This window comes from Mytilus trossulus, chromosome 2 (assembly GCF_036588685.1).
Source record: "Mytilus trossulus isolate FHL-02 chromosome 2, PNRI_Mtr1.1.1.hap1, whole genome shotgun sequence".
NCBI lineage: Eukaryota > Metazoa > Mollusca > Bivalvia > Mytilida > Mytilidae > Mytilus > Mytilus trossulus.
In genome coordinates, this window is record NC_086374.1 from 24,568,199 (window position 1) to 24,591,124 (window position 22,926).

General features: G+C 32.4%; 1 protein-coding gene across 2 annotated transcripts; it reads right to left on the bottom strand.

Annotated features, from left to right (window-relative positions):
- Positions 1 to 444: 444 nt before the first annotated feature.
- LOC134706812 (protein CDV3 homolog) lies at positions 445 to 14,152 on the bottom strand. Of its 2 annotated transcripts, none has more exons than XM_063566107.1 (5): positions 13,825 to 14,152; positions 8,902 to 8,987; positions 7,939 to 8,060; positions 4,775 to 5,021; positions 445 to 3,996 (listed from the first exon to the last, which is right to left on the bottom strand). In XM_063566107.1, exons 1-5 carry the CDS (start codon positions 14,014 to 14,016, stop codon positions 3,882 to 3,884), a joined length of 762 nt encoding a protein of 253 aa, XP_063422177.1. In that variant the 5' UTR covers positions 14,017 to 14,152; the 3' UTR covers positions 445 to 3,881. The 2 variants fall into 2 exon arrangements, with proteins under 2 accessions (XP_063422177.1, XP_063422178.1); XM_063566108.1 differs by having other exon boundaries at positions 13,840 to 14,151.
- Positions 14,153 to 22,926: the final 8,774 nt, after the last annotated feature.

A 22,926-nucleotide genomic window follows, 5' to 3' on the forward strand; every position in this document is an offset into this window, starting at 1 on the left:
TCTTCCTATATATATTTTCCATAAAATAAATGTTTTAAAGTGGCATAATAACTCATTAAAAAGTAACTGATCAGCACTGATTCTCAAACTCATTTAAGCCATTGCTCATATAAAACAGAGATATAAGTTTTTCAAAAAAATCTAGCTAGACTTATACAAAAGACAGCCCTAACGATACAATTTTCAATAAAATTAATTTTCCAAGGGCAAATCTCTTCTAAAAATAATTGATGGATACTGATTTTTGAACTCGGCCAAGACATTGTTGATATAAACCTAAGATATATAAGTTTCATAAAAATCTGGCAAGAATCGTACCAGTTAGAGCCCTGCAAAGATGGACAGACAGATCATGACCGACACAAGGTGTTTGTTATGTGGGAGACAAAAATCAAATCTAAAAGTCTGGTAACTCAATTTCTTTGTCATAATGAAAGAAATTCATATACTGTATATCTTTTTAATCCTGTGTCATAAAAATTTCCATCATAATCATAAAGAACATTTTCAAAAAACTTTAAATAGCACTTTTTGATGCCATATTTAACAAATTGTTTATCCTTTCTTCTAATTTCCTCTTTTACTCACAAGTGTTTTTATTACAGACAAGTTTGCATACAATATTTTATTTCCTATAATAGTCATACGTATAACTGATGAGACATTTTTCAGTCATACAACTATTTTTTTGTCTGATTTTAACCTACATCCTATTCAAAGCAATTTATGAAAATAAAACATAAAGCAACAACCTGTCTATATAAACATACAATTTTCTTACACTCATTTAATAATCTTACAATCAACAAATCCCAATGTTTACATTTTACAAATTTTCTAGCTTTCATGCAATACACATTTATAGATATACACAAAACAAATTAAAAATCAAAATAAGAGTTGACACTTAAAAATGTCTTGACTGCTACAATATTTGGTTTACTGTGAATCAAATTTTTGAGAAACATGTAACAATGTCAAGATCACAAATACATTATTTCCCATCATAAATTTCTTTTGCATTATTTGTGTGCAGAATTATTAGAAACCAAATATTTAACTTTATCTCAACAATCATTTTAATAATGTATGCAATATTTACTAAATTAACAGTAATTTGATGGTCGATAAGATTTGAAATGAGACCATAATCACATGATACCTGTCAAAACCACAAATGTTTTTAATAAAGAACTTTCACAAAGTTTGTCAATCAAGTATAATTTGTTAGATTGTAATAAAAACAAACACAACTTACATTTAGATTATGTAACGGAGATCATAGCCATGTGATTTGGATAAATTTCTGACAACAAAAACACATGCTAAAAATTGTCAACCTATGATGTATAATTACCCAGAAAAGGACATTTAACCTGATAATTGGATGAAAAAGAGAACAAGGTCAAATATAACATTAACAAATCTGATAAACATTTTTTCATGTACAAAATTTTACTGACTTATCTATCATATGTCATTACTGATAAAATTGACTTCCACACTTAGGTTGTCGTCCCTAATTCCTGACACACTTTGCATACACATTGAAATCTTAATGTTACCTCATGTTTAGTTCATATCTATTCCTTACAACAAATCCATTTAATGAATATTGGTAAGCATCTATCTAAAGGTCAAAGCCTTTTGACATGCAAAACATAATACTTGTTTGAACCAACCAACTATCAGATATATTTGACCAATAATGAATTTGTGTTTGATTATTTAGGATAAATAAAATCAAACAATACGTCAAGTAAGTAGGTACTGCATAGTGGGTCATCTCGAATTGAGGACATAGAATTTTGTTTTAACCAACTATTGTTAATCTGTTATGCAGATCTACTGAAGATCTTGAATCTGACAACTAAATGGTGAAAGTGAAGTTAAAGATATACAATTGAAGTCAAATGAATACTCCAATATACTCCTCAGCACATTCAAATACCAAACATTGATGACCTGACCTCTGCATCATGAAAATGAGGTCAAAGTCATATGACATAAAAGAGAGTATGACAATTTGAAAGATCGAAGATGGTTAATCTTTATTTAACAGGGAGTGTACCTATCCATGAAGAGTTAATCTACATACCCAGGCATAAACATTAGAGACAATAATTGGTTAAAAAAGTCTCAAGATCAAAAACAACCATACAAAAATAAGTTTACTTAAATGAGAATGAGAACAATATATAAGGATATTTGTAAATGCATAATGCCATAATTCAAGAAAAGTATAACCTGCATCACTTATTTCACCAATTTATGTTAACATATCATACTGTGGACTCATTATTATTCCTAGAATACCATTTTGGTGAGTTCCATGAGTAGTGGTGGACCACAAATTTAAATATTCAACAAAATGCTTTCTAGGCTTGTATGCAGACATGAGTAAAACCACACATTCAAGTGTCCATAAAACACAAGTTTCCCTTAACCCACAAAATTGGTAACTATGAAAATAAATGAATCAACAGTAGTCTATATAGCTTCTGCACTACTTATGGAAACTATTGTATTGTTTATTAAAAACAAGTCTGGTTAAACATGGCTTGTCAAATATAACCCAGATAAATATTATATATATTGATTTCTGTTCACACACAAAGCTATGCCCTCTTTGTTTATTGAAAAATATTGATGTTTATTTTTGCATTCAGCTATCAAAAGTACATCCTCATCTACTGTAACTGAGCAACTAACGTTTTATAATAACCTAGTCTAAACAAGAAGACATTTTACCTACAAAATGTCACCAATATAAGAGGTAAGATATATGCATGTGAACTAAAACCATTAACACTGAAAATTGATGATTTTGTAATGTTGAACAAGGACTAGAACTGTTTCATATTTTAAGAAAACTGTATTGATACAATCAGATAACAAAAATAGCATATCACAATGAATACGGAGTAAACCTTAGATAAATATCACATTGCATAAAGTTTATTAATTTATATGGAATTCATATTTCTATAAAAATTGAAAAAAAATCAACAAAGAATGAGTAGAAAGCTGCATTGAAAATTTGAAATATACAAGTCATTTTCTTAAATCATGAAGAAAATTTCATGTTTGTCTATGATAATCACAACAAACAATAGCTAAAACTAAACAATTACTGACCTTGTCCAAATTAGCAATGCATTTTGTTTATCATATTTCATTTATCACATTCACAAGAACACCACACTCAAGCATAAAATTTAATGTCAACATTTTATTTTGGTTATTGTACAGTGACAAGCTATCTAAAACATCTAAGTCATTACTGGCAATAGAGAGGTTGACAGAAAAATCTAATAACAACTTTCACATACAAAACAATGCCCCCTTTGTTTTGAAATAAAGCAACAATCTAAAATCCCATTGGCTTGTGAGTACTAACTGATAGTGATTAGTGCATGTAAATTCTAATCAAGTCTATTGCAAAAATGGTGACAGTAATAGTGGTTCTATAGTACCATGAATATGATGTGACTTGTCAAATATATGAAGTACCGTAATTTAAACATTCTTTTTTACCTTCTGTGAATGCTTCTTTATGAAACTGTTTTCAATTTTATGTTTAAATGAAATGAACCTACACAACATGTAGAAAAATTATTTCTAAGTAAAAGAACTATAGCACTTTATTATTTAACATAAACAAACCAGATCAATAAATGAATTAAATATATCAGAAATGGTATAAACATATGTATCAATAAATTATGAAAATTGTAACAAGTTAGACTTTATAGACGTTTCACAAGTCTTTATCATTTTAACTAGAAAATGACTAAAAAGAAATATCAACAGTGACACCAGTGTAGATCTACATCACAGCTGATCTTCCAGTAATGAAATAATCCTAAAAGGAGCATATATCAATCCTGAAGAGACGAATATCTGTTACCAAGTGATAACTGTTGGTTAACTTTATTAGAATCGTCTATATTTCTACCTCCGGACTGTACTTTTTCAAAATCTCCTCTAGATCCACTAAAAGATAATAAAACATTTTAATAAGATGAAACAGACCTGTCATACAAAGGATTTTTGGTTTACTTCATATTTTGAGGGGCCATACATAATTGAATTCTTAGAATCGGTTTTGTCTACATAATTTATATACTTCTAACTTTCAATTTTTAACTTTATTAATAGAAACAAGCATTAGTATCATCACTGTATGTATAAGTTTTGTACCTGTAACCATTTGAGTGAGGTTAGCTAAAGTAACAATACAGAAATTGAAAGTGACACCACAAAATACAAACTTGATCTATCTTGTAATACCATCATTGATTTTCCCCTATTAGTTTTTGTTAAATTTGCACTTTTCAGAAAATTGTGCAGAATTTCTCTTCAATTCAAATAAAAAAATACTTGGCATGAGAAAAGTTTCATCCTGTCCAGTACTATTGACGAAATATCACATAACAAATCATTGCATATAAGAAAATGACCATCACTGGAAGTTAACCAATCAAATGTTCACCTCTTTTATTATAACCCTAAAATTCAATCCAACCTTCCTTTTGAGGTACAGAACCTTGTTATGCTTGTGGTACAATTTCAAAGAGACCCATACACTTGTTCTCAAAGTCATTGTCTGGAAACCAAATGTCTTCAGACAATGACGATATTAAAGTTAAACCATTATATAGTTGCAAAAAAATTGCTTTCAGATAACATTATTTCAGAATATCACATGCATTATTTACTTATAAAACTGAAGTTTATATACGATACATGTATACTTTTAATATCTACACACCCTGAGCTTCCCCAACTGTTAATCTCTGGAGCGTTGCCCCCTCCTAATGTAGGGAAATCGTCTTCACTGTGTAAATTTGGAGCATTTTTTTTCCTTCTTGGTGTAGGTCTTGTTGGTGTTCCTGTTGCTGACTGGCCTCCTGATCTTGCACCAGGAGGAACATACTTTCCTAGTTTTGGTTTGTCATCTTTGGAAGGTTCAGGTTCAGGTGGTGGAGGTTCTGGCATTGCTGTTGATGCTACTTGTACTAAAACAACAAATTATCTATTAAAAAATTGTAAAGGTTCTGCAGAACCAGGGCTTCCAAAATTTTTCTGAGCCAGCCGGACATTTTATATCTGATCCGAATTTTAATTCCTAAGACAAAAGTCACAAAAGGCAATTATGGTAATCAGATGGCCATCCCAATGATTGACATCAAATTAAAATCGATATTAAACTTTACTTTGATATGAATTTGATGTTCTGACATAAACTGTTAAAATTGGCATTGCATCATTCAAAGTGTGCACATCAGCGTGCTCATATCTGCATTAGACTCTTTATTTGTGCAAAATGAAGTTGTCTAGAACTTTACTTTCGTTTTTAAAGTCACATTTTTCAAAACCGGATGTTGACTTGACAATGGTAAAACATGGACCATAAACAGATACGTAAAATCCGTGTACGTTAACATAGAACTACTGAGCGAAGAAGCTCTTTCTACGTTATTTCTTCAACAAAATACTTGAAATGAACGTTAGATACAGGTATCAATGATACTTTTAGAATTTTTGAAGAAATGTAGGATGCATAATTGAATTTCCCACCTGTGCACATGCGCACACGTGTTCTTGTTCATACAACGTAGTGCTGACGATTTTTCATTTAAAACCTTTTCAAATGATTTATCAAATCATGTTTATAAATGTATTTATTATATATTTTAAATGAATTAGATACAAGCTGCTGAAATGTACGAAAATAATTGTGAATGGACCGATTAATTTATACGATGTCCGGTACTGAAAATAGTTTACCTGCCACCTGAACAGGTAGTTTTCAGCTGTCCAACAACTAATTAGCCTTGATTAAAATTAGAAAGTATTTAAGTAGGGGTTGTTTTGATAGTTATTAATAGTAATTAATCATCATGTCACTTTTATGACCGGAAATGTATAGCTGTTAAAGGCAAAATGTTGGGTCAAAAAAATCGTGAATTTATATGTTAAAATGACCGAAAAAGCCTTTGAAACTAAAAAGTATATGACCGTTTCATGCTTTGCCCAGCCGGTCTTTTACCGGACATTAAACAAATGACCGGCATATATGACCGTTTTGGAAGCCTTGTGCAGAACCCAGTGTCTTGCCTACTTTTGCTGAAACCAAAAAAAGTTGCAGGCTCAACAAAAATGTGGAGAAAATATGTGATATGCATCAAGTTCAACTGATGTTTAAATTATTTCTAAGGGGTACCAATTTTCATGGATAGGGGAACAAGAGTGTTCACACTGGATTTTTCGCCTTCTTTACTATAAACCATTGATAGTATATTGACATTCCTTAATATTAAGCTTTACTACAATTATCAGATAAACTTAACATAATCCAAGAAAATGTGGTCAAGGTCATATAAACCAACAGGGTTTCCCCTGGGTCAATTATTTTTTTCGCCACCTCTTTCGCCAAAACAATATATTTTTTTCGCCAAGTAACACAAATATATTTTTCTTTTAAAATTTTCCTTTTTTTCAGCCCCCCCCTTCCAATCATCTTATCACTTAGAATTGATCCCTGGTGTAAAGTGTAGTCATACAGCATTGAAGGGTTACTCTCATGCCAACCTTTTGAATAGATTTCTTCAAACCGACAGTTTTCTTTTCATGACCATCGTAAATAAGTAAAACTATATGCTTGAAACGACTTTGAAGTACCCAATCAAATCAATGATCTATATGAAAGTTAAATGATAAAGTTTTAAATCAGAGAACTTTCTTGCTTTTGAACATTTTTTGTCATAACAACAATTTTCATTTCTGGACTATCATTAAAAGAAGGACTAAAGAGGAAGCGTAAACATTTTGTTTCAAAAACGTGCGTCGCAAAGTGGTTAATAAATCCCTTTTGTGACATGTGACAGAAGCCATTTAACCATATCATTTTGTCATATCATACAATCAAAGACCACACCTTTATTAATTAGTCCTTTGATGTCGATAGCTATGAATGCAATCAGCTGATTATTGATTTTCTGTCAAAATCTTAACGAGTTCAAGGTGAATTCCGAGTATTGCCTGATCGGTAAAGACAGAGAAATCCGAAAAAGGTAAATAAACAAGATGGCTGAAATAAATATATCTCTTTCGCCAAATTCTTTCGCCAATGAGGAATTTTAATCGCCATAATTATTATTTTTTCGCAAATTGCGAAAATGGCGACCGCCAGCGGAAACCCTGTAAACCAAACAAGAAATACATGTAGTACACCTTACGATCATTCAATATACTTAATTTAGTTGACCTATTGCTTACAGTAAGAAACAGACTTTACCAATAAAACTAAATATTCACCAATTAACCATAATATGAGGTAAAGGTCATATGAACCATGCCAGGCAGACAATAGCTTTCGATCGTTCCACAGCAGTCTTACATGTATCTCCTAAATCATACACTTTGTTATACTATTTGTATTGTATTGAATTAAACATTTCAAAATGTCTCTCCTGCTTCACTCATTAAGATTTATTTAATGTTGAGAGTCTTCTGATAAACTTTTAGGAGTATAACAAAAACTTAATGTTATCAATGATCCATGTAGATGAGGTCAATATCAGATGAAACCTGTCAAATGAACAGGTACAACTAAGCTACTATTTTGAGGGCTAAGGTAGTCATTGTATTAGGTCATATCTGTCAAATGACCTGTATTTGGCAGGTTTGACCTTAGATTCAGATGTGCTCTAACTTCTTCGAAGGATAATAAACAGTAGAAGTGAATATATTGAATGGCTGTGCATTTTGTTTACAATTCTGCACCATGTAGAGATGATTGAAAAGGGAAACATTAAATGGGGTTATGTATGGAAATATTATCATACAATATTAGTTAATGTACCGGTAGTCAAAATCACCTTCCCTTAACTGTTAATAGAAAATAATCAAAATCAGTAAAAACAAACAAACCAGGGTGAGAAGACTGTTGGGAACCATGCCAAGGGCCTGAGGCAGCTTCTCTCTTTTCTTTAGTCTCTCCATCTTCTTCGTTTTCATTTTCATTTTCTTCAACTTCTCCTTCCTCTTCTTTGCTGTGAATAGAAAGTATTTCTTCATTTACCTATATGCACTCATACATAATTTAACAAGATGCTTTTAAGACTAAAGAGCCTCACATAAAATCAAAATTGTCATCTTTAAAAATTTAGTATTTGTTTAGTATTTATCATCACACCGATTTCAAAAGGACACTTTAGTAATGATGAAGGATTTGTTTAGTGTTCTTCATAATTATTATAAGTTTCAAAAGGGCATTTAGTAATGATTTAGGATTTGTTCAGTGTTCCATCATCATACAGGTTTCAAAGGGAATTTAGTTATGATTTAGGATTTTAGTGTTCATCATCACACAGGTTTTAAAAGACCAGCTGTCATTTTTAAGCATTTAGTAATGATTTAATGTTTGTTTAGAGATCAAGCAGTCTTCAAAAGGGCAGGGAAATTACTAACTCAGACACTGGGCACAATTGATGAATCTTCACTTGAAGGACTACATCTTCAGGCCACATTTAATAAATGCTGTTTTGATTGGGATTCCATTCAAACAAAATATTACTCTATCATTGTGACATATTTCATGTAAAAAGATAGACATACAATGTATATAGATATAGGAAGATGTGGTGTGAGTGCCAATGAGACAACTCTCCATCCAAATAACAATTTAAAAAGTAAACCATTATAGGTTAAAGTACGGCCTTCAACACGGAGCCTTGGCTCACACCGAACAACAAGCTATAAAGGGCCCCAAAATTGCTAGTGTAAAACCATTCAAACGACAACTACTGTACATCAGATTACATTTGTGTATACATTTATTACCATTTTCATAAAAATACAACAGTGTGACATTGCCAAAAAAAATGGCCTTACTTAGATATTTGTAAATTCTGTATCCTCAACCCACTGTAGTCTGTTTCTGTTTCTGCTTCAAAGTCAACCCATTCTTCATCATCTTTCTTCATGAAAAAAAAAGAATCAAAATGCAAAATTAATTATTGTTAAATATGTTTTTATATCAGGAATTGCCATTACCTGTTTTTTTGCAGCTGGTGCAGATCGATTCTGACCAGCTCTGGAATTTTTGCTAATTGTAATTTTTTTTACTTTTCTTTTTGTTTTTACACTCAACAACAAGGCACTCTAGTTTATTATTTATATTATCAAAATAGTGTATTTCTTAAAGCACACATGTGATAAAAATTAACTGTCACCTTTTTTATCTTCAAAATGGTTAACATACATTTGTATGTTAAATAATTCAAGGACAGGTTCAAATGTATTTTAACTTACTGGCCAAGCAGACTAACACTTTTAATTAATTTGCACTTCCAGATTTTAACTGGCCCTATAAAATTGAAAAATTATTGCCTCTTGGATCTGAAGTTATGTTTACAATATAAAAATATATCATATCTACATTTATGGATGACCCCTAATTTCTAAAATTGTTGAGCTTCAGCATCAGAGCTTGCCCCATATCAAATCAAAGCGCTGTAAGCACTGTAGGCAGTTAACCAAAAACCAAGGCAAACATAATTATGAAAACTGTGGCAATGTTGCTTCAACTTTTTTTTAAAGATTTAAAAGAACAAACATTAAACATTCATATATAATTGTGCATTTATGTTCATTTAATGAATTAAACATTAAGGCAAATAATTCATATTTTATCAAGGTTTTCAATAGCAACGCACATGACCACGAATGGTCATGAGTCTTTCACGAGTCAGCAGTGGTACAAATTTGCAATGATTGCAGTTCTTCTAGTTGAGCATAATTGTTCGTATTAGTTGACTGTTAGTAGTTCAAGTTGACTTTAGTACGAGCTTGTAAAAGTATGAATGGACTGGCTTCCCTGGAAAGAAAATTGAGTTTGTGTTTTACAGTACAAAAGTTATGAGACACAAATCAGACAAATGTTTACTACTAGTACTACAGGGATCAATGGTGAGGTCTGACTGACCTGTCCATAGTAAATGTAAATGACTCCCACCTTCACCCCAAGTCCATGATGTCTAAGTTTAGACTGATAGCAAAGTGATATGCATATGTGTCGCCTATGAGATTGACCTTGTATGTCATTCAATCTTTTTGAAATGAAAAACAGGAATGAATATGGTTTAGGCGTTGGTATCTAAATCTTTTACATGTTTTACAAGTTCTCAAAACACACACAAGAGGGTGTGGCGTGACCCTAGGGACTACCCCTATTTTTCATTTGATTTTTTATATTGTCCCATACATGAATATTATATACATGTATGGTTGATGGGTGGGGATCTAAACCGTTATCAATTTTTCAAACAGGAGGGGTGGGGGAACCCACTGACTTCCCCTATATTTCATTTGATTTGTTATATTGTCCAATACATGAATATATATTGTTGAGGGTGGGGATCTCACCAGTTTCTAAGTATCAAACAGGAGTGGGTAGGGTGACCCTAAGGACTCTCCCTATATATTTCAGTTCTCATATATGGTTTAATTTAAAGGTGGGGATCTCGACTGTTTCCAATTTCTCAATCAGATGACTGCAGGGACTTCCCCTATATTTCATTTAATTTAGACTGACCTATCAAAATTGAGAAGAAAAGAATACCCCTTGAAATTGCAGTAATACGTTTAACTTGAAAAGCATTAAACATGCATTACCAACATTTATCACTGATAAAAAAAAAATTATACTGTTACCAGGAACATATATATTGTTAGATCAACTGTTCCCAGCTGTCACTTGTACTGGATTTTGACATTAAAATTGGTGTACAAAATATTTTCTGCTTTTTCTTTCTTTTAAACAATTTTGGTTTTCAATTCTAGTGTTTATATTTATTTACCATGCATAGCCGTATTTTGTCACCTGTCTGGATTTTTTTAGTTGATAGCCCCAAAACCCGTGATTACCCTTATCCGCTTCCGGAATCAGATCCGATATTGTAATCTCGCAGCAGCCATTTTGTTTACAATGTTGTTTTTGACAGAAAGTGAGATACGATTTTACTCTGATTTACACATTATTTATCGGCGATTTTCTGTATAAAGCTAGCGATTGAACAAATTGAACATCGCTGTCATAAATAGTAATGATGAAAATAAGTTTGAGATCGTTTTTTAGGAAACTTTGGTAAAAATGTTTGCAAAGTTATTTTTTTATTTTCTTCCAACTCAAGGTCTGTCGGCCGGCGTAACTAGTTATTAAGTAGAAAGTCCGACTGCAAAAGTGGAAGGTCACAGACCCCGGACCACCGCTAATTTGAACCCCTGCGTCCAAATTAAAAGATTCGAAAATTTCGTCTTCTAATTCAAAATTGCCGCCAACAGCATGATCAGTTAAACTTATATACGTAGTTGACTACGTATTTAACGACAAACAATATTCCTACGAGTTTTGCAATTTGGGAAATCTTAACTACTTGTCTTTAGAGATTTTCGGCGATTAAATATTTCATACATTTGTTCTTTGACATCTTAGCCAAAAGCTCAGGGGATAATAAACTTCATAAGGATTCCTAATGTGCTCTACTTCCTATGGGCAACTTCAAAATTTTTGGGAAAATCGACGATCATTTAAGTTTTTTCTGGTCATATTTTTGGTAATCCAGAATGAAAAGTATGAAAAAACTGTCCAATAAGTTATAAATAATATAGTAGCCAGCTAGATGATAATAATGGCACGTATTTCAGCATTTATTGGGTAGCACACAAATCCAGGGTGCTCACAAAGATTAAACAAGCAGTTACACAAACCAGGTTTCTTGTGAAGAAAAAACTGTTTAAAACAACAAACACTGAAAACCAACATGAAATGAACAGGCATTTTCAGGTAAAAACCTTTCTAACAAAACCTGCATGAAACTTAACATAGTGAAAAAATTATGTATAGGCACGTGCCTCAAGTGCCTAACAGCAGCTACGCCCCTGTCAAACTACATCAAGTTAATTAGAAAATCGAGAAATAAAATCGCCACGAAGTGGACTAGCTGGGGATAAACGCGAAATAAAGTATCCGGGAAAATAAGTTGGTTTACAGGATTTCTTCTCTCCTGTTGGTTAAACCCAAACTGATTTGAAGTATAAACCATTGATTACAGTAATTTTGAAAGCTATTACAAACTTTATAACTTCTTCTAAACGTGTAACTGGTTAAGCTAGTCCGAGTTTACTCTGAAGTCCAACGGCTGTTTTGCCATCAAGCTAGGGCAGTGGGACGTCAGGGCTTGTCCCATATCAAAAAGTTAATATTTTTCCGTTCAAAATGGATGCCTGCTTCATTGCTTCTGGGACAGACTGACAACCTTGGATCAATATAAATCGGGCCTCAATTTGTTTATTTTTCATTTATCTTTTCATTTAGGTAAGTTTCATCTACCTGCCACCCTTTATTTTCTCTTATTTAGACAGTTTTCACAGTGACCCCTCGATTCCGTCATTTTAACCTTCATTTTTAAAGATTGTCATGTGATCAATTAGAAAAAGTAAGGCACAAGGGATTATGGGAGCATACATGTATATATGCAAATGACCCTAGGTAAATATGAAAACATAAAGTCATAACACCTTGTTCATTTACAATGCAAATAAGGTTGATCTGCTTCCGATTGTTAAAATGGTTGGCTTCTAATTATTCAAATCTGATCTCCTATAAGAGGCTGAAGAAATATAAGGAATACCGAAATTAGCATAAATATTTGCATAATTTTAGTCTTGGGGCGGTGAAGTGCTTTACCAGTGAAGTCTCTAGTAACTTGACGTTCATTTGAAAATGAAAGAAAAAATGTCTGTATTAATGGGCTACTGTGAAAGCTTTCTAAATATGACAAAATAAAGGTTGGCAGGTACATAAAACAATTTTAATTGGTTTTGTGTTTAATAACTTTGTAATCAAGTTTTGGCAAGTAGGGTGTATTCTTAAAAGTATAATTGATTTCATTGTCTCAAAACAAATCGAGACAGCATTTTTTATGTGTTGAATAAATCTTAATCATGTTTTTGAGAGTGTATTGTTAAAGAAAATAAATTATTCCTTTCTAATTAAAGTGGGATTCTGTCAACGTTTTATTTTGTGTTGAATAACACTTAATCATGTTTTGTTTAGTGTATTACCTATAACTTTGTTTCAAAATGAAGTGAGATTCTGACTACGTTTTTTTGTGTGCGTTGAATGAATTTTATCATGTTTTGGTTTATATTATAGTGTATTGCCAGAGACATATATACACATATATATGTGTATATATGTCTCTGGTATTGCTATATTTTATTATTTAATTGTTTCAGATCAAAGGGACCAATTAAGCTGTTAAAAACAATTATCTTTTGTGTTTTTCATTTAAAATATTTAATATTTTACTCATACCAAGCTATAAATACATTCAGTATTTACATCAAAGCAATTAAAACAAAAATCATGATTTTTCAATTATTCAACTGGAATTTGAATTAAAATTGGGCGCGAACGTGTAGAGTGCTAACAGACCTTGGGTGCGAACGTGTAGGGTGCGAAAGTATATTGGGCGCGAACGGACCTGATACCAAAATCGTCAGTCTTTCCCAGAAGCAACAAATCATCGCATCCATTTAGGATGGGAAAATATCTTCTTTGTGATATGGGACAAGCTCTGACGTCCCACTGCCCCAGTTTGTCTGTCAAAACAGCTATTTGATGTTAGAGTAATCTGGGACTATGGTTTAGCATGCATCTTGTGGTACCGACTGCAACATATGCCAGGCTACAAATTGATTGTAACAAGCAAAAAGTTGTGTCAAAAGGTTACCATGTTAGTGACTAATGACCTGAGCTAAGATTACATTGGTAGTTTTTCTTTCTTCTGATTGTGCTTCGTTTTCTTTATCTTGTTTCTTCTTTGACTTCTTGATACCGGCTTCCTGTTGGGCTAGGAAGTCACTTGGGGTTAATTTTGATTTGCTCTTCTTTTTTGTTTTGTCTTTCTTGGCAAAAAAATCATCCAGACTATTGTCCTCCATGTTGTTAATGTTTCTTTCTTATCGACAAATAAAAATCCTCACAGAAATGCACAAATACGCAGTTTATTTAATGGATCAAACGTGCAAGTGTTGCCCTCCATGCGCAAGAAAAACAGTACCGCAGATAACAGGACCGTGCAGTATTTATTTATGGATCTGTAAATGATACGAATAAAAAACTTGTGTCTTATAAAATTCGAATTAAAGGGTATTGTTTTTATCATGATATAATTTAAAACATTTAAAGAAAATAATCACTAGATTTGTTATTCATCATAAAGGGGCCATATTTTTTCTGTTCTGTACAGGTATTCACCTCCGTTTAATCGGAGCACTCCACTTATCGGATGAGCAATTTAATTTACACACCGAGATTGCGGATATCTTTATATTTACATTAAAATATGTACGACTAAAAGAAATATTTTAAAAGTCTTAAAATATTACGACGATAAGTTAAAAATATTATGTACACATCACAATTGCGGTAATAAGAATCAACACGATATCACGGTAAAAATGTATGCAGCTAATGTTCACCACTTGTATCACAATAAAAATGTACACAGCACAAGTTGCAAATACTATATCACGATAAGAAATGTACACAGAACTATTGCGGCAATAGCGTTCTCCACTATGTTATGATAAAAATGTTATTTACAGCTTATTTAATAAAACTATAAGTGCCCTGCCAAGGCTATCATTAAAAAGTATAAATCACGCACTTCTTGATAGACTGATACAAGTTAGCTTGGCATCCCATGCAGACTGTACAGACTATATTGGATATTGCTCTTGATTTGAAGATATTATAGAGTGTACTAGTTAGCTTGGCATCCCATGCAGACAGTACACACCATATATTTACGATTTCGGTGTTACATTACTTGAAAACTTTAATAGTTAATATCTAGAACATTTTAGTAAGACTTATTTGCTATTTCAGTATTTAAATATATACTTTAGATTTATAAAAGTTAAAATCTAAAATAATTAGAGCCTTCATACATTTCTTTTACTTGATGTCACATAAAAGTTTTGTTCGCTTTATATGTAACTGGTAGCAAAGATCTTGTGTTTGCCTTTCTATATCCAGTAGCTTGTCCATTGGCTGATTATTCAGTATATTTGTCTTAGAACAATCCAGTATAATTTCTATCAGTATTTCATCATTACTGACGTCGATTGTACCACCCCCTTCTATCTCTCTTAGCTTGTTGACTAGCTTCGCCATGCATTTTTGTCGTACATAACCGAGCCTAGTACATTCCAGGAGAAAATGTTCAAGGGTTTCATCATTGTCCTTACATAGCTTACAGTCAGGCAGTACTATATTTTTACTGAATTTTGCTTTTATACTTTGAAGCATGTATGTACCAGTTACTAGCTTACATTTCAATTCCGCTTTTTTGATGTCATATTGATTATTTCGAACACATTTCCAAATGTTATGCGGATTATTTACCGGATTATTTTGCAACGATAAATGTTTGAGTGTTGGTTTTGTATTACATTCTTCTGTCCAAATTGAAGACCAGTAATCATTTATGGCTTTTTGAAGTTGTTTTTTCCAAATATATTTTGATGGAGGATTTTTCATAATTTCTTCTGCTGTTGGGAGTTGATATTTTTGTAAAATTTTGCTTATACGACAGATGAAGGAATTGTCAAATTCTGTGCTGATTTCTAGTTCCCATTCTAGGATTTGATGTTCTATTGAGCCATCTAGGCGAGAAATTGAAAGAAATAAGGCTAGCATGTTTTTGTCCAGTACCGATTCAATGGGTTCAGCTCCTATTAGTATATATACTGCTGCAGATGCTGTCCTATCTGGTAGACATTGAAATTGTTTGAACATTTTCCTCTGTAACTTTTCTAGTTCAGATACATCCTTTTTCATGCATATTTGTACTTCGAGCCCATAAAGATAACGGGGGACAACATATGTTTTCCAGATCTTTTTAAGTACCAGCGGTGACATTCCTGTTCTGGCATGTAGGCCAGAACCTAGCAAGGCATATATAGTTTGCCGGCCAGTTTTTAGCCTTTCGTCCAAGTTGACTTTGCTATTTGTTGCCCTGGTGATACCTAGATGCTTCAGCTTTTCTACTCTTTTTATTTCTTTTCCATTGAAGCTGTATGAATGCGTTTGTTGCTTTAATCCTTTAGATACGCACATTATTTCTGATTTGTCTGGATTAATTTTAACCATGTCTCTTTTAGTGTGGAAGTCTATAATATTGAGCATTGCCTGTAAATCTGACCGCTCACCCAGTAAGGCAATATCGTCCGCACATGTAGGAGAGCCTACTTGTATGTTGCCTATTTTTGCGCCTAGATTACTACTGGATATTGCATTGAGAATGGTATCATTGTATCGCTTGTATAGCAGAGATGATAATTTTGCTCCTTGACGAACCCCTTGCATGATATTAATACTTTCTGATGTTTCATTATTCCACTTGATTTTGAGAGACAGATCTTGATAGATGTTCCGTAGTAGGATCCACATATCTCCCTCAATTCCATCATGATAAAGCTTATTTAACATGATCTCATGACTCAGGGTGTCAAATGCCTTTTCTGCATCCAGTGGAACAAGTTCTAATAATATTTGAAGAAGACGATATATTAGAATAGTTTCAGTTGTAATAAAGGCTGCAAAGAGGCTTGATGCGCCCTCTGTAAACCCTCTCTGTAATGGATTTTGCGATGGTAGTAGCTCATATTCTAGTCTTCCTTTAATGATTGATTCAAAGATTTTAGAAAAGATACTTGTTACAACAATTCCCCTGTAATTTCCAGGTACGGTTTTATCCTTCTTCTTTTTAAGAACAGGTGTTAATAAACCATTTTTTAGATTTTTTGGAACATCCAAATCGGAGAAAATATCATTGATTATGCTTGCGATTTCTTCTGATAATTCATCTACAGCATATTTGTAATGTTCAGAACTTATACCATTTTCGTCTGATGTTTTGCCAGTGCTTAGGTTCTTAATTGCACTTTTAACTTCTTCAGGTGTTGCTTGTTTAATTTCTTTTTTGGAATGTTGATTTTCAAAAATGATGTCATTTTGTAATTTAGCCAAGTGGAAGCGTTCCAGGTCAAAGATATTTTTGTCATGATTTGGTGTTCCGAGTTTTTCGAAATGTATTGTCCATGCTTTTAGAATACTTTCTCCTTCAAATTTCTCATTTCCAATGTAAAGAACGTCAGTATTTGATGAATGATTAGATCGTTGTTGCTTTATTAATTTATGGAATGTTTTGCTGTCTTTTTCTGAAGCTTGCATGATTTCATTTATGAACTTTTCCTTCTTTGATGCATGTGCCTGTCTCTGTAGTTGTCTCAGATGACGTTTTTTGTTTTTGAGAGCCAGCTTTTCTTGATCTGCATCCTCATTTTTGTTGGTTTTATCTATCCAGTTCCTATGTGCAGACTTTGCTTCTTTAGATGCTTGGCTAATTTTGCTATTCCATATGCCTTTCCCAACAGATTTTAGTTTTTTCAGCTTCCTGTAGCTCGGAATAGATTTTGTACCAGCTTTATGAAGTGTTAATTCCAATTTTTGTATACGTGATTCTACGGTACCCGAGAATTTCTTTTCTCCAGATGTATTGTCTAGACTACTTTCAATAGTTGACTTGTAGAGGCTTTTGTCGCATTTTCTCCAGTTTGGCCTTGTATATATTTTGACAGGTCGTAGAGAACATCTTTTAACCTTTAGAGCCATATTTGCAGTGACTAGAGTATGATCAGAGGTATTTGTAGGATCAAAATCAAAATGTATTTCTTTCATTCATGACAATCTCAAAGCAGAAAAAAATGACTCCTAGATATTTCGGCCTATACATGACCAACTCGGACTATAATAAAATCGGCCTCTCAAACCCTTTGACTATTCTTTCAGTTTCAACCATTGTTTTCTATACAATTGTGTCCAATTCTACAAACAGCAAACAGTTGCCCTATTAATATAGCCTAAAAAGAAAAGCAATAGTGAAAGACATAATCCATCAATAAAGGCCATGATAACCTGGATGCGCTATAATAATTAGTTATTTTAACCAAAAAAATAACTGGAAGTAAAATTAAAAGGAAATCACAATTTACATATGTTAATTCGTAAACATAATAAGGAACTGTCCCTAATATTTGGAATATCAGTGGGGCTGACCCATACAACCAAAGTTCAAGTAATATGGTTATTCTTATTCAATTTAAAATGCTCAAGTGACACCGAGGCCACTCGAAATGCTCATCTCCAGTGTCAGAGGTCTTGATTATGAAAAAAAAAACATATTTCAATACTACCAATTATGCAACATTCAAGCAGAATAAATTACTCATTTTATAAGTTTGACTGATGTGAAAAGCTTCAACTGCCAAGACACAAGTAATCGCAATTATTCAAGACAAAGAGTGAAATCTGTTCGTATTTATAGTAACAAGCAAGTTATCTGTATTAGTACAGGAATTACATGATTGTCAGTGAAGACAAACTTTACATTGAATCGTACAGAATATAACTATAATGTCCTTACATTTAAGCGGAATACTGTTTTATATTTGTCTCTGATAATAGTCATTGACGTTACGCACGTGTTGGGTGCCACTATCTGGCTTAGGAGGATAATTAAGACAATCTCACTTTTGATCGCATTTTCTTTTTTCAGTGTATCTTGCTTTTATAAAGTGGGAGTGTGGTCATTAGTAAGATATCTCTTTGTTATACCTCCGGGGCATTGTCTTTATGAAATATCAGAGTTAAACATTTCGACATCTTATATGCATAAATTAATGCAGATCTGTATTTTCATGCATATTAAACGAGAACTTTATTTTATATAGATCAGACCATTTCATGAAATTATGTTATGATAAATATGCAAGAAAATTCGTATACAGTTTAACGTTTATATGATAACGCGAACGTTAAATTACGGTTACGGTTACATTTCATTGGACATCTTAGATCGTTTCGGATTTTCTACCTGCAACTCAAACAAAAGTTCATATCATATATCATTTTAAAGGAAATTAAATGTATCTTCCATTCATATCAGGTGTTAACAAATTTGAGATCATATATATAATAGTAGAATTTCGTTTTATAAAAAGCCTCTGACTTATTCTTTGTCACGGTTATCATAGTTTTGTCCATCGGGACATTATATTGGACACGGGAAAAATGACGATGTCAGTTTTAAACGGTGATAAGACCGCAGTTACATAATGATGACTTCAGATAGCTTCTTCGGGACATGTTTAATTTTTCTGATATCATTAAAATCCATTTTCGTTCGTTATATCTTATGAAAATGAAGACAGAAAGTTTGTTTACGGGTTGAGCAGCTAATTGGGACATTTTTACACTTTTTTTATTTAAACTCTTCTGACAATCTTCCTTCTCTTACAGTTAAAAACGTCTATTACTTCATATAACGTATAATGTAAACACTACATTTGTAAAATTTTAAACCATTCTACTTTAATACTAGTGAATCTGCACTGTGATTTCAAAGGCGCACATAAAACAAAATTGTAACAGCGGGACACCCTTAAAATGACGTTTAATATAGGCATCGAAATGAGCAAAGTTTTCATTAAAAAATATCCAAAGCACAAAATCATCTATGTAATTGATTTCTATGGCTTATTTCCTTTCGAATGATATGCATTACATGGCCATTTATTGTATATGATAAGAGATTTATTTTGAATAACCCGCCTTCTAATCCATATTTCCAAAGTGACACCAATATCGTGCGCAATTACATTATAAATTATCAGTGGCGGATCCAAAAGGGGGAAAAGGGGGGGGGGGGGGGGGGTAACTTCCTTTTTTGGACGATAAATGCATTTCAATGGGAGCATATAGTTACCCCCCTTTTACCCTGGGTTGGAACCCCCCTTTTAAAATCGCTGGATCAGCCCCTGATTATGATGTTTTTGTATCTGATAAGTGGGTTGGTTATTGATGCAACAATCATCATTCCTGGACGTCAGATAAGCTGAACAGCTATGAACACCGAGTTCATACATATATAAAATATTTACAAATGGAGACCTACATTTGATCCTTTGTTTTGTAATAACTATGAATTGGGTTATAGGTTATATCAATAAAGACAAATAAATCCTGATTAGAGTAGTAGATAATTATCGTCCTAGATAACATATTGGTTAAAAAGAAATAGGATAAGACTGCATATTGTCAATCCCAATTTTAATTTCCTTCTTAAAAGGTCTATTTTTTTGAGAAAAAAAGTTAACTATAGGTACAATGAACTACAATTTTAACACAATCTTCCCGATTCATGATTTTTTTCAAAATTAACTCATTGCTAGTATTTATTTATTTTGATTTAAGTTCTATCAATATTGTACATTTCTCATTCTTTGCAAATTCTCTCTTTTCCGAATCAAATGTGATCATATGACAAATTATAGTTAAATTCCAACTAGCTTTAATAACAGTGTCCTTAAATATTATTGTCAGACAGAAACATGATAATCAAACTCTTCATGCTCTATTCAATAAATAAGAACAAAAGTGAATCTAGAGTACGGTGGCTTACAGTTGTTACTTTCTTTGTCATAATCTGGCGGGGTTAAACATGTTAGCGGGATTCCAACCCTCCCCTAACATGGGACAGTGCGACATAACAACGAACTATAAAAATTAAATCAGTTGAAAAAGGCTTAACTCATCAGATGGACAAAAATACAAGCGGACGTGGCCGGGTACTTGTACATCCCAACAACAAAAAGACACTACGAACAGAAATGAGAGTACTCGCAGTTAACTGACAACTATTTCAAAGCCAATAACAACTAATAAAAAAATCATGCATCTAAGACTAAATTATCAATCAACACACATCCAACATATAATCATTTAGTGTAAAAATGTAATAAACAGTCAGAGAAAACCAGTCTTTGAGTTGATACCTGTATCTTGGCATTACACAAGACTGGTTTTCTCTGACTCAGACGACAGATTGTAGATCCATAAATGTGTTTATGTGAATAACATACTAGTAAATTTTAGTTTGCTTTTAATTTAATGATAACAAAATCAATAATTATACCAATGAAAAAAATATTCAATGATCTTATTACAGTGTTTAATTGGTAACCTTTTAGAATAAGTTTATTTAAAGGAGCGATAAGTTTACCAGCATCATTTCTAAATTTCCGGACACGGTTAACAACTTTTCCGTAAAAATGAGGATGTGCTATCCCGTTTGGGATAAGTTTTCTAAAGGTACAACCAAACTTCAAAACCAAATATTTATCTATGGAAAAATTTAGTAAAGGTTTTAAGTAGTTTATGGTAAAGATATCCCTGGTTTAATAATTTACCAGTTAATAAACTCATCATAGATACCAGGACTAAATTGTGTATATACGCCAGATGCGCGTTTCACCTACAAAAGACTCATCAGTGACGCTCGAATCCAAAAAAGTTAAAAAGGCCAAATAAAGTACGAAGTTGAACATTGAGGACCAAAATTCCTTATAGTTTTGCCAAATCCATCTAAGATAATCTATACCTGAGGTAGAAAAGTAATAGTATTTCAAAAATTCTTAATTTTATAAACAGTTGATTTATAAATATAACCATACTACATAGATTACGTTCGTTAAAGTAAAGAGAGGTAACAACAGACACGGGCATGGCGAACGAGCTGTGAAATATAAACACCGTAAGATGGTGCCAAAGGAACATCACCATCTAAAACTACAAAATCAACAATAGGGAATGAAAAATCGTCCCTTTTGTCGTAAATTTTAGTGTGGAGTTTCCCGTTTAAAACCGAAATATCTAAATCTAGGAAAGGACAGTTATTGTCGTTTACATTTAATTTATTTAAAGTAAGTTCCATGGGGTAAATTTTGGCAGTATATTGAGAAAATTCTTGATTATTTAACGAAATAATATTATCAAGATAACAGTAAGTGTTGTTGAATTTATCAATTAAATGCAATTTCGTGACATGTTTTACTTTGTTGGGCAATATTAACAAAATATGCCGTATGTTATCCCAAACTTAATTTTTAGATCGACGACCAGTGTGCTCATGACAAGTGCATCGAGTAGAACGTTTTTCAGGCATGATCGAAGTTGTTTGCATCAAAAGTGCTTAAAAAACTTTACCAGACATGTCAAGTTTTTTTTAAGCATGACAAGACTTAATAATTAGTCTGTCATATAGTTATTTCCACCTCCGAGTAGTGCTGGGCTAAAATTGGCGTGGTATTTTTCATTTCCTTATATGCATTTCTTGTACTGCAATACTTTCAAACCCTTTAATTGCAGTGGTCATGCATAAACAATCCAATTAAAATATATAACTCTGATTTCGCTACACTACATTAGAGCGAAATCGGAGTTCTATATTTTAATTAGATTGATACATATCGTGCATTAAAATTCCTGTTATTATAAATGTCCACATTAAATCTATATTGTTATATATGAATTATAATCATTTGAGTTAGAGCACCTGAAGTACCTTACATATGTGGCATCGCTGTGTAAGTCAATATATCAACATATTGATAAAAATTTATCTGGTGTACGGGTACAATCTGGACATAGATATGTCTGTACCTAACATTTATATATCTAATACTTTAAACTTTGTATCTTTACTATTATTTGCCATTCATCTTCAATGAGGTTCCTATGGGAAAAAGAAAAAAAAACACCAAATTAATGTAAAGTTATTTAACCGAAGTTGCAAAAGTAAATATTGATTATGCTAATATATATATAAAATGTGAAAAAAAGTAACTTTTTAAAGTGAAAATTCATTCATATTCTTTGCGCGAATTAAATACGTTTATCAAAAGCAACTCCCCATTTCCTCCTCTTAAAACTCCCTTTACTCAACC